The 14,862-nt window shown below is 46.3% G+C and overlaps 1 protein-coding gene across 14 annotated transcripts in view; it reads left to right on the top strand.

The window, feature by feature from the left end:
- The window catches only part of MFHAS1 (multifunctional ROCO family signaling regulator 1), a 114,073-nt gene that overhangs the window by 89,166 nt on the left and 10,045 nt on the right, over positions 1 to 14,862 (top strand). For 3 of the 14 annotated variants that reach the window (XR_006201501.1, XR_006201500.1, XR_006201499.1), the window contains exons 3-4: positions 8,034 to 8,235; positions 13,214 to 13,259. Coding sequence is in view for 2 of the 14 variants with exons in the window: in XM_042934417.1 (XP_042790351.1) it covers positions 635 to 711 (77 nt within the window). In the remaining 12 variants the exon portion in view is untranslated. The other 11 variants (XR_006201496.1, XR_006201495.1, XR_006201505.1 and 8 more) reach the window with 8 other exon arrangements.

Raw genomic sequence — 14,862 nt, 5'->3', positions numbered from 1 at the left:
CTTGGGTCTGAACCTGGCGATTAAACTTGGGGGTGCCAACAGGCAGTAGAAATTAGGAGTCTGGACCACTGCACTGGCTTTGCAACTCTAGGCCCGTTAACTTTTTAGCAAGGCATAGTAGAGTGACCTTTTACTTCTCTATCATCCCACTAAAATGCAGGTGGGTGGTTGAGATCCATCTTTCTTAATCGGGCATATGTATGTGAATTTCCAGAGGGAAGGGCCAGGCACTAGTCTTTGGAAAAAACGATAGTCCCCCTGATGATTCTAATGTGTGTATGCCGGACTTTCTGATCTCTGGGGCCCCCTCCATGACTCTAAGCGTGGGCTCCCTGGCCAGTGGGCTTTTATCTTTGTCTATAGAGCCTGTCTCTGGTCAGCAACCGATCGTCAGCACCAAGGCAAAGCTGATCCGTGTGCTACATGGATCAGTAACTTATTGTTCAAATCAGGAAAGGATTGAGGTTGACAGGAGGGCTATTAATAATTATTCCAGGACAGCAGGCCAGCCAGTAAACTCTTCAAGGCATACAAGAATTATCACCCTACTCCTATGTCATTGATCTAGATCTCATGGTGGTTTTTTGAAAAGACAGTCCAAGCTCTTTAACCAGCTTACTCCTCTCCTTTACAGGTCAAATCAGAGACTTGTCATTTAACTGCCTGCCTTTGACCATGTGTAAAATAATGGTGCTGCCATGCGCTTTATAAAGAAAAACCATCGATGACTGTTACTTAACTGGATCTTCCTTATAAATTCCAAGTTTTTCTATTTCTCATTTAAAAATTTTTCTGTGTTTTATTTCTCTATGGGGAGAGACAGAGAATAAAGAGTAAGTAGTGATTTTTTTTTTTAAGACGATTTACTTTCATCCATTGTTTTGATGATTGGTGGTTGGGGTCCCTACCAGCTTTCCATTGGGAAAAGATCGCATGAAAGAAATGCCTCTACTGTACCTCTCCCTCCAGGGGGATACTGAGGAGCTGAGTGGCTTCTTGTCTTTGCTAATTATCAGATAGAAATATGAGTCCTCTCCATACTCTGGCTCTTCTGGGCTGATTTTCAAGGATATTTGCTTTTGAGATGAGGTGAAGACTCACCTAGTGACACATTTGCTAGGTGGCTCTGAAAACTTCTGACCTCCTTAAGGATGTGGATTCTGTCTGATACACTTTTTAAATAATTCAGTGATTATTGACATTTATTATGTGGTTCACAGCCATCACCACTATCGAATTTTAGAACATGTTCATCACTCCTAAAGAAACCTGTGCCCTCTGGTGTCTAATACAACACATATAGTTCCGGGCAGGCAAGAAATTTTTTCGTGCTGCTTTCAGAATGGCTTTGCTGCTTAGGGTGTTGGTATTAAGCAGATTTGTGAGTTTCAAAGAAATTCTCATCACGTGTTATTCTTGGCCTCGTTCAGTCTAAAGGCAGTGAATTGACTAGCACCCCCACCCCCAATGCCAGCCCCCCATTTATTGGACAGTAGAGAAGTGGGGCTGCTTGCAGGGAGACCTGCCTCCTTCAGGCTTGCTTGCTTTCTTTCTTTCTCCTTCCTTCCTTCCTTCCTTCCTTCCTTCCTTCCTTCCTTCCTTCCTTCCTTTTTTTAGTATAGGAGGCAATGTTTTAAAACACAAACTTATTTTGTAGAGAAGCTTTGGGTTCACGACAAAATTGAGCAGAAGGTACAGAGAGATCCCACATCCCTCCTGCCCCACTCTGCACAGCTTCCCTCCACCAGAGCGGCACATTTGTGGTACTAGATGGGCCCACACTGACACATCATCGTCACCCAAGCTCCACGGTTTACTTCAGGGTCCACTCTTGGTGCTGCACGTTCCATGGGTTTCTATGTCCGCCATTGTAGTATGAAAGGCAGTATTTCCATTGCCCTAAAGGTCCTCTTCCTCCTTCTCTTTATTTATTCCTCGTCCCCGCCTCCTCCTTAACCCCCGGCAACCTTTGACCTTTTCTCTTCAGCTTCAGTGAAGTATAAGCGACAAATAAAATCGTACGATGGCTAAAGTGTTCATCGTGGTGATGTGATATATGATACATCGTGAGAGCTTCTCACCACCTCGCTAATCACCCCGTCCGTCACTTCCCATCCCTTTCCGCTAGAAATTCTGGTCGGCCGAACTGACCCCTAGGCATTAAAGGGATACTGAGTCTTGGACATTATGAGCCGTTAAAGGCAGAGTCCTACTTTCAGTGGGAAAAGTAAGGAGAAAGTAGATTCATTGTTTTAATTTATTTTTGAAAATTTTATCTGTGAATTCCTGTCTTTGTCCTGCTGCTCTGTACATTGAGACACTTAAAATTCCAGTTCAGAAGGGAAGTGTGAACTTCTTTAAGCGAATGGCAGCTCACTGTTTGCTTTTAATTTTAGGTACCCTGTACAATGTTCCTCTTTCTCATTTCCAAAGAGGTTTAGAGGAACCCAGCCCCCACCAAGTATATACTCAGATAAACTGCTAGATAACCCAATCTATCTACTGCTTTTCATTAAATAAGTTCTTTTAATGTTTATTTTTTTTAATTTTTAAAAAAAATTTTTTTTAAATTTTTTTAAAAATTTTTTTATTCATTTTTGAGACAGAGAGAGAAAGAGCATGAACAGGGGAGGAGCAGAGAGAGAGGGAGACACAGAATCTGAAACAGGCTCCAGGCTCTGAGCTGTCAGCACAGAGCCCGACGTGGGGCTCGAACTCACAGACCATGAGATCATGACCTGAGCCGAAGTCGGACGCTTAACCGACCAAGCCACCCAGGCGCCCGTAATGTTTATTTATTTTTGAGAGAGAGAGACAGACAGACAGGACATGAGCAGGGGAGGGGCAGAGAGAGGGGAAGACACAGAATCCCAAGCAGGCTCCAGGCTCTGAGCTGTCAGCACAGAGCCCGACATGGGCTCGAACTCACAAACCGTGAGATCATGACCTGAGCCAAAGTCGGATGCTTAACCAACTGAGCTGCCCAGCTGCCCCTCTACTGATTTTCATTTAAAAGACAGGATCCAATAGGTTAGCATCTAGAAATGTGTTACCTGAAGGCATACTGAAATGCAACCCACATTCTTCCATGTGGTTTCCTAATGGACCCTGGAACATACAGGACATGGGAATATATCATTTTTATTTCCTGACAGTTGCCATTTCTCTTGTGGTGGTTCCGTGTCTGTCTGCACTCCATGTGGAATGGTGGCAATGAAAAGGGAAGCAGATTCTGATTTGGGCAGGTCATGTGTTACAGAATTGGAAAATATGGGCCAGTTTGAAAGTTGTCAAGCTAAGCTTTCTCCTTTTCCAGAAAGTGCAACTAATGGTAAAAGGGCCGAGACACTGCATCTCAGAACTACCTCTTACACTTGGGTTATTATATATATACGTTTGTAAGTAGTCCCAAAGATACAGTGATTGCTCCGCATGAGAATTTGGCAGTTACATTGTTACCACACAGGGATATTTAAGACCAATTGAAATAGCCCTTTATAAAAAGTAGCATGAAGACACTGTCACCTTTATCTCATCAGATAAACGGGCAAAGTAGGTTTAATTACACTCAGGTTCGTTAGTATGGACCCAATAATTTCTTTTTACAAGAGCAACGGAGCAGCACAAACTTGGCTTTAGAACGATGGGGGATTTTTCAGTGACCACAGGATTGTGAAACACGGAGGGTGGGGATGGGATGGTATTTCAGAAGGAAAGGAAGCGGAATGTGGAGGTGGCCTGTGGGGTGTATCACGCTGATTTGTGTTGATTTGCTTTGTTTTTTCTAAGGAGTGAGACCGCTCATTGCCTCGGTCCTTTCACAGGCGAGGGGGAATAGTGTCTCTTGATTATTCAGTGCCCCATCAGCCACACTGATACTAGAATTTGTTCCCTCTCTGCTTAGGTATCTCCATACTTTCTTGGAAAATTAAGTGGAAAAGATAGTGCTTCTTTCCCTTATGTCATCATTTTTACTGTACCCAATCTGTGACTTTAGGAGCACCAAGTTTTAAGGGTAAGTCTCCGGGAAGCAGAGAGGGTTTCTTGAATTAGGGACTTCCTAAGGACTTGAGAGTTTAGGGGGAAACGGGGGTGGGGTGGGCTTTGGGATGAAGAGACCTCTTCATATATAGAGCAGGGCATTTTAAGGTTACAAATCTTTTGCTTATTCAGAATCAAGACAACACTGAGAATTAAGAATCAGGAAACTGCTTGATTCTTTGGCCTAACTTATTATGATATTGCGTATGTTAGTAATCTCAGTTCCTTGCTGGAAGAAAGAAGGCATTTTATTTTTAAGATTACCTTTATTATTTTTGTTTTTAGAGACAGAGAAAGAGCATGCATGCGCGAGCGGGGTAGGGGCAGAGGGAGAGAGAGAGAGAATCCTAAGGAGGTTCCAGGCTCTTGGGGAGCCTGATGCGGGGCTCGATCCCATGACCCTGGGATCATCACCTGAACCGAAATCAAGAGTTGGATGCTCAGCCGCCTCAGCCACCCAGGCGCTCCAAAAAAAGTCGTTTAAAAAAATGTAATATGCACGAATGTAACATCACGAAAAGCTCGAGCGGATCGACACAGCAAATAGCTTCTTAAAAGTAGTGTTTGCCTTTATTTTCTCAAGGCAGTTTGGGTGCTGGAGTTACACTGCCCGAGTGTGAATCTTTGCCATTTGTTGGTGCCGTGGCTGTAGAGCTCTGTCAGAAGCGGATCCCAGAAGCGGTTGTCTTGTGGGGTTGTCGTGAGCATTTAGAGAGGCCATTGCTGGGGAGGCCAGGTAGCATTATTCCTTCCACAGAGCAAACAGCGCTCAATAAACTCGGTTGCTGCTTTTTCCACTAGGAATATTAATGGTGTGCACCATGGGTGGCATATCAAGGTAATCATAAAAAAACTTCAAAGGCAGATATAGATACTAGAATAAAATGTGCTCACCGACTTGCCTAGCAACATTTACTTATTTAAAAAAAATTTTAATGTTTATTTTTGAGAGAGAGAAAGTGCAAGTGGGGGAGGGGCAGAGAGCGAGGGAGACACAGAATCCGAAGCAGGCTCCAGGCTCCGAGCTGTCAGCACAGAGCCCAACGCGGGGCCCGAACCCACGAACGGTGAGATCATGACCTGAGCCGAAGTGGGGTGCTCAACCGACTGAGCCACCCAGGCGCCCCAACATTTAGTTTATTAACTGAGGTGCCTGCCCAGGGAGGGTGCACGTTTGTGCTGGACAGGTGGTGGCAGGGGGGCTGGCCTGCGTTGCCAAGTAACCCCGGAAGATCCGTTTACAAGGCCACCTGGAGTGTCCTGGCCCCATCCTCAGGGGGAAAGTGGGGATGGATGAGTGGTATCATTTCTTTCATATTATAATCACAAACGCCTGCAGTGCCAGATGAACAAAACCCCCCAACGCACTGGCTCCGCACCGCCCTGTAAGTCACATAGGCCAGGGGTCTCTGGACTCCAGACCAGGCCACGTGCCGACAGTCACAGTCACCAGTGACGCGCCTCGGCCTGAAACCCACACCGTGGCTCCCAGTTCAGTGCTGTTTTCACACAAGCTCTTACTTATGCATTGGTCTTAGCATGTAGTATCGTAACAGAGCCTTGCACATACGGTAAGGCCAACAGATCAGGGAGTGACTGCCACTGAAAAAGACAGCTTAGGACTCACAGGGCCCTAGAGGAGGGTGTATGCTGTGCCATGGGGGGTGGGGGTGGGGCAGAAACGAGGCAGAGAGAGGGGACTGTGCCCAAGAGCGCGAGTGAGTTTGCCGAGGGCGGGTGCTGGCTGGGCTCCACGGGCCTGAGTGGCTCGGGCGGGCCTCGGGCACAGGGAGGGTCCCTGGTTGCCTGGCACGTGGCCCTGGAGTGAGGGGGGCAGATAGAGGGTGGCCCCCAGTGTCGGAGCCTGATAAAGGCGGTGGCTGCGGGTTGCGGGCTCCGGATAGCGGGTGGGTACCGAGTGGGTACCGAGAAGCGCGCTCACGTCGGTGTTGTTTAGGGTCTCTAGGAACCTGCTAGTGCGGGGGGAGGGGGGGCCTCCAGGGGCAGCGAGGGCCCGGATGTCGAAGAATCCCAATACAGAAAATAAAAGACCTGATTAATTAATACAACATGGTAGAGCCTCAGTTTCAGCCTGAGCTTCTAAATACCTGGACTGTGTGTGCTGTGTTCCAGCAAGAGCAGGTGCAGAACCCCGAGAGGATTCTGGGTCTGAGCCCCCACGCTGTCCTTTCCCCCAGCGCCCCACGGCAGCTCCCTTGGGTGTCCCGTGGGCTCTAGGCTTCACTGGTGTGAGTTACTGTCTTGCCCCTCAACGCTCCTCGTCGGTCTGCTTCCCGCCTGGGGGAGTGGCGTTGCTTCGCTCCCGTCCACCGAGCCAGGGGCTGCGGCTGCAGACACACAGCCTTCCTGAGACCTGTTCTCCCGTCTTATCAGTGTATCTTGACACGAGTAAATTTGGCCACACAACCGTCTCTTTGGCCCTTCCTTTCCTCTAGATGCACCTGTCCCTGCCAAGATACCTGTGACTGAGTCTCAACTGGCCTCCGTCCCTCTAATGTCTTTTTTTTCCCCTACGAACCAATATTATCTTTGAACGTCGGACCCTGGCCACTTCTGTGTTTAAAAGCCTCAAGTGGCTTCCTGGTGATTATAGGCTCTGGGTGCCCTTGCTTCGACATCCTTGTGCTTCTGTCTTACGTGTGGCTCAGGGGAACAGACAGCCAGACACAACTGTCTGCATTTCCGAAGGCTTGTTGGGTTCCGTGAGGAAAACATTTGCATCCCTCTCACAAACCCAGAACTCGAACCACCAAAGTTAACTGCGTGGTGGTGATGGGAGTTTTCACACTGCCATCCTCTTTACGTTAGATTTATTTTCTTATTACTCGAATTTGAGGCAGTTGTCAAAACTTTCTCTACTGGGAAGTTTGCTATATATTAATAGGCCTTCAAAAAGTCTTTGTGGCTGAGTGCCATAGAAACACGAAGCTATCCCCAGGGCTCCGAACATCCCAACCTGGCTTTTAGCTGTCAAGCACGCTGTGGAGTCAAATAACCCTTGCTAAAGGCTGGCTCTCTCGCACCCTGGTGTGTTCCCTCCAGAAGTTATTTAACTTCTGGGAACCTTCATTTCCTTCTTGGTGAATGTAGAGTAGGATGGAGCTTACCCCATAGGCGTGTTATGAGTTGAGGATTAATCCAGTAATGCACTGCGGTGAGTGGGTGTGATTCCTGATGTGTAGTAAGTTGTTAGTAAATGGAAGGTGCGTTTTTTTGGTAATGTTACTAATATTTTACAAAGTTTCTGTGAAATCAAGCACCATTGAGAGATGGGGGGGGATGGAGGGGCTGCATGTCATTATAGGAAAGGTGACATAAGGGATGAAGACCTTTGACCTCTTTCTCTCTAATCATTTTGTCTGAATTGAATGCCACTCTGTTTAATTAGGTGGCAATACAGTAGTTTATTTTATATTCATCCAACTCCAGCTTTTAGTTTGACAGCCTTGCCTGTATGTAACATTGCAAGTGAAATCATGCCTTTTAAGGCCAGTGAGACATCGTAAAAGTTCTCACTTTTCAGTATATATTCCTATTCCTAGAGGGCTGTTTAGCTCGCACGCGTGAGCACTTGTGTGTATGTGTGTATGTGTGTGTGTGTGTGTGTGTGTTTCCTGAAAGGACTCAGTGCTGTGGTTAGTGTTTGGGGTTCTTGATTATAAATCTCATTCAGCTGTGAAATTACAATGGCTTAGGTGCTTATTACTAATTCGTATAGTTCCTCATTATGCCTAAACTTAATGTCACAACCAGAAGTGTTCGACCAGCCTTCTAGTGAAAAGATGCTTTTCTTTGTAGGATCCTTAGTTGCCTGACACATTTTTATAAGGAATTCTAGAAGTAAAAATTAAAATTGGTGCAAAAAAAAAAACACCCCGATTCCTAGTTTTGCTTCCTGTTCTTAGAATTGAGAACATCCTTCTCTGTCACCTTTTGTCATGTGTGTGCTTTCTTCTGCTCTACCCGTATAGGAAGAACGTTGGTGAAAAGCACAGAAACCAATGACTTCTATGGCTATGGAATTTCCGTGGAGAAAAGAGAGCATCAGAACTCACCTGGACCATCATTTCGTACCCGGCAAACCCTCCACACTCCCACGCGCGTTCCATGAACTTGAGTAATAACTGTCCAGGGTGCTTGCAGAGGAGGGAGCGCACCTGGCCTGTAGATGAGGTGGGGGAGGGGCGGGGGAGGACGGGGGTGGGGGGGGGAAGAACATGGAGCAAATGTTTTACAACCTGAACCTCAGAACTGTGATCCTCCAAGGAGAGCGCTACTTGAAGAAAAGAAAAAAAAAAAAGTCGAATGGCTTCTCAGGGATTTTGTTTTCTGTGCACATATAAGCCATAGTTGCAGTACAGGTGGCCGTGTTTTGAGCACTCAGATTTCAGTTCTGTTAAATGTGAAAGAAGGATCGACTGACCGTTCATTGCTGTTCCGTAACTAGTGTAAAATATGTATATGTTTATCTTTATTTTTATAATATGCAAATACATTTAAATTTATACAGTTCGAAGCTTCTAGGGTTAGTTAACACTGGGTGCAATATTCTGCATGAGGACTGTGCCAAGATGGGGCTGGTTTCTTATTTTAGCAAAAGGCCTTTCTGTTCATTCTTTAATCTTTAGTCCTTCTGAGATTTTAAAAAACGCATCTGTCTGCCCATGGATTAGTGCTGGTTCGCAGAGGTTGTGATAATCAGCAAGAACCTTACCTGTATTTCAGGCAGTGTCTCCTCCCCTTCTTTTAAATAAAGGTCCCTGCCTGCAGGCCTGTTCCTTGGGCAGGCTGGGGGGATTCTTGTTTTTCTTTGCCCACATTTCCAGTGGTGCTGGGCAGAATGTTCCTTGCTCCCAGCTTCCTGTTGACATTACGTTGTCACTAGATGATGTGCTAATGGATTCTTCAGGGGCAGAGGACAGAGGGGTCGTGGAAGCCTGGTGGTAGGATTCTTCAGGGGAGGGGGACAGAGGGTTCAAGGAGTCCATGGAAAATCTGAGTCTTTCAATAGCTTAAGATAATCAGGAGTCAGTTGTGAATGGTGCAAAGAGCTTTGCTAATGAGTACTTCTCTCTCTCTCTCTCTCTCTCTCTCTCTCTCTCGAACAGAGTCTGTGAAATTTAGCAGAGCACTTTGAAAGCCCTTCACATCTGGTGGTCAGACCTTGAGATAGTGAGCTCCCTAACTGGAGAGCATAGTCCCGCATTGGTTATTTATAAATACAGAGCCTCTGATTGGATGGTCTGCTGCCAAGAACTAGTAAAACCATTGTTTTAAAATCTCCACCAAGTAAAACGTGAAAAGCAAAGCAAATTGCTCTCGTCTACTCCTAATTGGGGCCAAACAGTATCTGCTGCAATAGTAACACGTTCCTTGAAGAGTATAAAGGACTCTGTTTACAGCTGCCTCCTCTGTGTGTTGATGGAAGAATGTGTAAGACAAACTGTTTTCTCACCAGTGTAAGGCATGAAAAGTGAGTCAGCTGGTATTATTCTTTTCCTTCTTTTATAAAGTATTGACTCTTGGAATGCCACTATACAAAGTCTCAACATATTTTTTAAAAGAAACAAGCAAAGCAGCTGCATTGTGAAAAATCTTAAGTTGAGTTTTGTAGATTTTGTGCCCCAGGAGTTGACTTCACTAACTCCAGAACCTCAGTGAAACAAGTATGATTTGTCATGATCATAAAATCAAATGGGATCAGACTATTTCTGCATTTTTTGATACTTGAATACGACACCTCAATCTTGAGATTTCGTTTTCTTTTAGAACACAGTCACGAGATTACCTGCTTAATCCTTTGGTCACAGTTCTCTGTGTGCGTGCGTGCGTGTGTGTAAACTGAATGGTAACATTTAATTGCTTTATGGACCATTGAATTGTTGGGCATAGGAGTTTTGTAATTGGCACGAGACAGTTCCCAAACTGTCAAATTAACTGACTTTGACCAGTCTTTTTTTGCAAGGACACTTAAGGATGTGACTTCGGGCTAACTCCCCAGGGGACCATATTAAGTGAAAAAAAAAAAAAAAAATGCTCCTTTGGGTGACATACCCTGCAAGGTGTTTATTATAATTATGAACATAAATGCCCACATTCTTAATATCTGCTATTTTTTGACAAGTGATGTTTTGTGCTGTCACCTGAACCCTAGAGAAGCAGTGTAAGAAGGAATCTTGGTGTCACGTGTGTTTCGGCAAAAAGGTCGTCATGATTGAGGGTCATGTGACCAAAAGAAGCTCCAGAAAAGCTTGAGAACTTGCTTCAGGGTGGGGGGGGAGGGTTGGAGATACAGAAAACACTCTGCTCTACTGGAATTTTCAGTGTCTGTGCAGGAAATTCCGTTTTCTCTTTCCATACCTGGGAAGGCTCGGCCAGCCGAGGTGGACGGGCAGTTCACAAAGCACAAGGGGGAGTCTTTCCAGACCAAGTAGTCCCTCGCCTGGCAAACAAACGCCCTTCAAGTCTGTTATGGTTTCTATTCTTGCAACCAATGGTATCAAAACCGCTTCCTGGAATTGTAAAAGTGCTGCCAGAATAAATGTTTTTCCCCCTTCCAAGAAAAAAAATGACAGTGCTCATATTTGACATTTGTGCGTTGGACTCTTTTGAATGAATAAAAAGGAAAGGGTTTGGTATAACTCCTGATGGGGTGTGTGTTCTTTTTCATGCCACAGTTTGTAAATTGTCATTGTGGTTTCCCACTTAATTGTCGTGACTGGGCAGAAATTAAAAAAAAAAAAATTCAAGAAAGTTCAATAAAAATACAAAGAAATGGTTAAGCAATTATATTTCCGGAGTTTAGTTATTTTTGTTTTTGATTTCTTTACTTTCAATTATAGAAATACGATTCGTAGTTTTAGTTCGTAGGTCACTTCTGAGCTGTGGGAGATGGATGATGCCAGCCCTGTGGGGGGGGGGGGTGGGGGTGGAGTCCCCACAAGGAAGACTGAAGGGTCCCTGGTTAAAATCCTGCCTCTCTTCAGACTAGAGATTCAATTCTTGAATATCAGCTCTCACTTCAGTCAGACCCTTTTTCAGTGATCTGCGATACTCTTAAACTTCTGAGTCTGTGACACGGTTGGCAAATCCCCTTTCCCTGAGCTTTTTTTTCAAGGGTTCTTAGCAGAAGTCTTTGCCACCACCTTGTAAATATTGGCCTGGGCGCCAAGAGGGGTCTGTACTCACAGGACCTGCAGGTACTGGGTCCGAGGCTTTATTCCCCCTATGGAAAAAAAAAAAAAAAAAAAGTTGATAAGGGGAAAAAAGAATGTGGGTGCTACTCGCAAAAGCAACACCCTCCGGGAGGGACCGGGAGCAGGAAAACCCTCCCTGAGGCCCAGGGCAGAAAGGCCCCTTGACCCGGTGCTTCCTGAGAAAGCAGGTGACGCCTCTAGGGGCCCCAGCCTCCAAGTGCCTCTGCGGAACAGCTGAAACCATGCTGTGGCCATCAGAATTTTCTTTTTTTAATGTTGATTTGTTTTGAGAGAGAGAGAGAGAGAAACAGAGCACGAGCAGGGAAGGGGCAGAGAGACAGGGAGACACAGAATCCGAAGAAGGCTCCAGGCTCCGAGCTGTCCGCACAGAGCCTGACGTGGGGCTCGAACCCACTGACTGCAAGGTCATGACCTGTGCCAAGGTCGGATGCTTAACCGAGCCACCCAGGCACCCCCAGAATTTTCTAAAGGATAGCGAAGCAGGCCGTGTGCTCCCTGCAGATAGGCCTGCCCCTGCAATGTGTCCAGGCCCGTGGAGTCCTCCCTAGTGCTCCCTCTCCTGTTGAAGAGCATACAAGGAGCAGAAGTCCTCATTCGGAGCCTAGTTTTAGATTATTTTTTTTTAACCAAGAAACTCAGAGTTCTTTAAACTTGCTGAGCAGGTCACCGATCAGCAGGTGCCAGTGGTGACAGCCACTGCACATGATTTATCGCCCAGCTCATAACCTCTCAAGGCTGTTTGTGAGCTTTTTGAAGTCGATTCCAGGTTTGCTTTGACTACACGGTGCGGCTGCTCAAGCGTTGAATTCAAAAGCCCAGGGTTTCCCTTGTCCACGCCTCTGGCGCCCAGTGGTCCTGGCAACAAGGAAGGGCCTCACCTCCTAGAACTTGACTCTCTTGCACCGAGTAGGGAGGGGACACAGAGTTGCTGGAAGAGGTTTTATTGAGCAGAGGAGGCTTGGAAGTTATCTGGGTTAGAAGGCGTAAGAAAATTCACCTGGCAGCAGAAACCCTATTTGAATATTTCAGCTCAAGGGAAGCAGTGCCTTTTTCATGTGCATATACGAGAAATATCTTTGAATGAAATGATTCCATTCCGACTCTGAGATTAATTGAGAGTTTTCTCAAATGGCTCCATGAAACTGTTGTATCTCCTGAGATGCTAACTCGTGCTCCTCTGTAAAGGAGTCCTGAGCTTTTAGTAAGTGTGAGAAATGCCGCATTAAATAAAGCAGCACAGTTTTTGCCGCAGGCCTCTGAGAAGCTCTTGGATGCCACTGCAATCTGTGAGTGGCCCAGAGGGGAATGGACCTCCATGCAGCGTTTCTCCGCGTGTGAGTGTGGAAGGAGGCCCTTCCCGAGTCGTCTGCAGATGCCCTCGGGGACCGGGTTCTCCAGGGTATGGGGCGTGTGGTGCCAGTGCTATCGGGCGCAGGTGTGGTTGCTTCTTTGCTGCCTTTTATGTTCGTAGGAGGCAGCGTAGCGTTTTGCTAGAAAACTGGTATTTCTTCAATTGGAAGTTGAAAGTAAGTTTTGCTGCATCTGGAATGTTTCAGTGCAGCTAGAGTTTTCATAGGAACACAACTGAAATTTGAATGAGAAAGTTGGTTAGATGTGTGAAAACTTGAATTAGTTTTTGCAGAAGACCCTTATAGATTTAACATTTCTTCTCTCTGGATATTTTACTGAAGCCAGACCGAAAAAGGAATCCCGTTTTCACTCATCAGAAACAAAAGCAGAATCTCCATAACCGATCTGGGATCCGTAGAACAGAACACATCCCTTGGATTTATATTATAGTCAGTACTTGAGGAACCAAATCATGGCATGAAATTAAGTTGGGTACAGGCCACAGGCCCAGTTGTGTTGAGGGATACGGGTAATTAATGCCTGGCAAACCAGTGATCCGTTCACTCTTTTCTTTCCTACTCCAGAGAGTATGCCAGGATGGTGGATGAGCAAGACTTCCAGAATGACAGGGTAAGGAGCTCAGCGTAAATTCTCCCCAGCAAAACAAAATAGGGAGAATTGTTTAAAAAACAAAACAAAACAAACAAAAACAAAAAAACACAGTCATTTAAAATCCCCAGAAATCATCCTAAGGACATACAGCAAATGGAGAAATATCCATTCAAGAAAATCTACTAAATACAAAATCAGCCAGGGTCTGTGACCTTTAAGCCATGACCTTCCTGACCACACCCCCCGCCCCCACAGCTCCAGGTTCCAGAAGTGGTACCCTAGGCCCTCTACTTTGGGCAGATGTGGCCCAGAAGATGGAGATTCTCTCTCCCCTCACTCCCCACTGGGGGCTGCGGTTTCTCCTTGGGAGAGGCAGACTTCCTGCATTTCTCATCCTCCTCAGCCCTCTGTTCCAGAAGCTCTGTTCCAGGCAAGAGGGACCGGGAGGACGAGGGCCATCTCCTGTTTGCAGGTGAAGCTCTACCGCAGGCAGGGCAGAAAAGGATCCTGAGGCCTCAGTGGTCCCTGCCTCTCCTCACCCCCAGGAGAGGCAAGCGAGGAAGACTGCTTCCTCCTCCCTCAGTGCCGGCTTGAAGAGCAGGGGTGTCATGGTCAGAAAAAGTGGATCCCACCCTCAGTGCAGAGTCGCAGGGGTTTGTCCAGAGTAAAGGCAGGCCATAAGGATGAAGGCCCCCACAGCTCTGCCCAAGAAGACCGACTTTATTTGGAACAGGGCCCGGGGAAAGGCATGTGTCAGGATGTTGGGACAACCAGGGGATATCTTGGAGGCCAGTAGCTCCAGGATCCAAGGGAAACAGAGCAGCTAATGGAACCAGGGAAAGAGCCAAGAAGAGAACTCCTGGGATCACAGTCAGTTCTGGGGGTGCTCTAGGCTGCACCCACTCAGGAGTCATCAGATCAGAACATGGGGCAGACTCCAAAGCATCCTCCAGGCACTCACAGCCCCATCACCACAGGGCAGAAGCCTCACTGGCTCAAGGGGCTCCAACATAACCTCTGAGCAAACTCAATGAGCTACTCTGGCTAAGGGGCTACTCCTACAAAGGCAGGCTTGCAACTAAAACCACACTTATTCCTGGGAACCGAGAAGACTGTGCAAGTCCAAGACTGAGCTCTCTCAGGAGTGATCGGAGAGGACCTCCTTGCTACTAGTCCCTGGCTGAACGTGGAGCCCAAAATGTAAATTCCCTAAAGTGTGATAGCAACCTACAAGCTACGCACACGCGTCCAAAAGTACAGGGTGGACATCTAATGGCTGGAGGGGGCTAAAGCACAACTTTTGACCAGCAAGGGACTTATGCAGAACCAGGGGCAGCCCCTATGTTGCTGGGCTAAAAGATAAAAACTAGGGAGGAAATCTGAGCAGGGATATCAAAGAGCCCCAGTAAAGGAAACTACGTAGGTGATGGTAAAAACTGTGTGATTGCGTATGCCTTCTTTCTTCTCTTAACTGATTTAAAACAATCGGACAAAACAATATGTATATAAGAGAATGTACACGAATGTAATATATTCAACAATATAAGCACAAAGGAAGCAAGTGGAACTAAACTGCAATGGAGTAAGGAATTGACATCACATGGTAATTGAAATCGAAAGG

The sequence above is a fragment of the Panthera leo genome, chromosome B1 (genome assembly GCF_018350215.1).
Source record: "Panthera leo isolate Ple1 chromosome B1, P.leo_Ple1_pat1.1, whole genome shotgun sequence".
Classification (NCBI taxonomy): Eukaryota; Metazoa; Chordata; class Mammalia; order Carnivora; family Felidae; genus Panthera; species Panthera leo.
The sequence above is the reverse complement of the archived record's forward strand: the minus strand, read 5'-3'. Positions and strand labels throughout refer to the sequence as shown.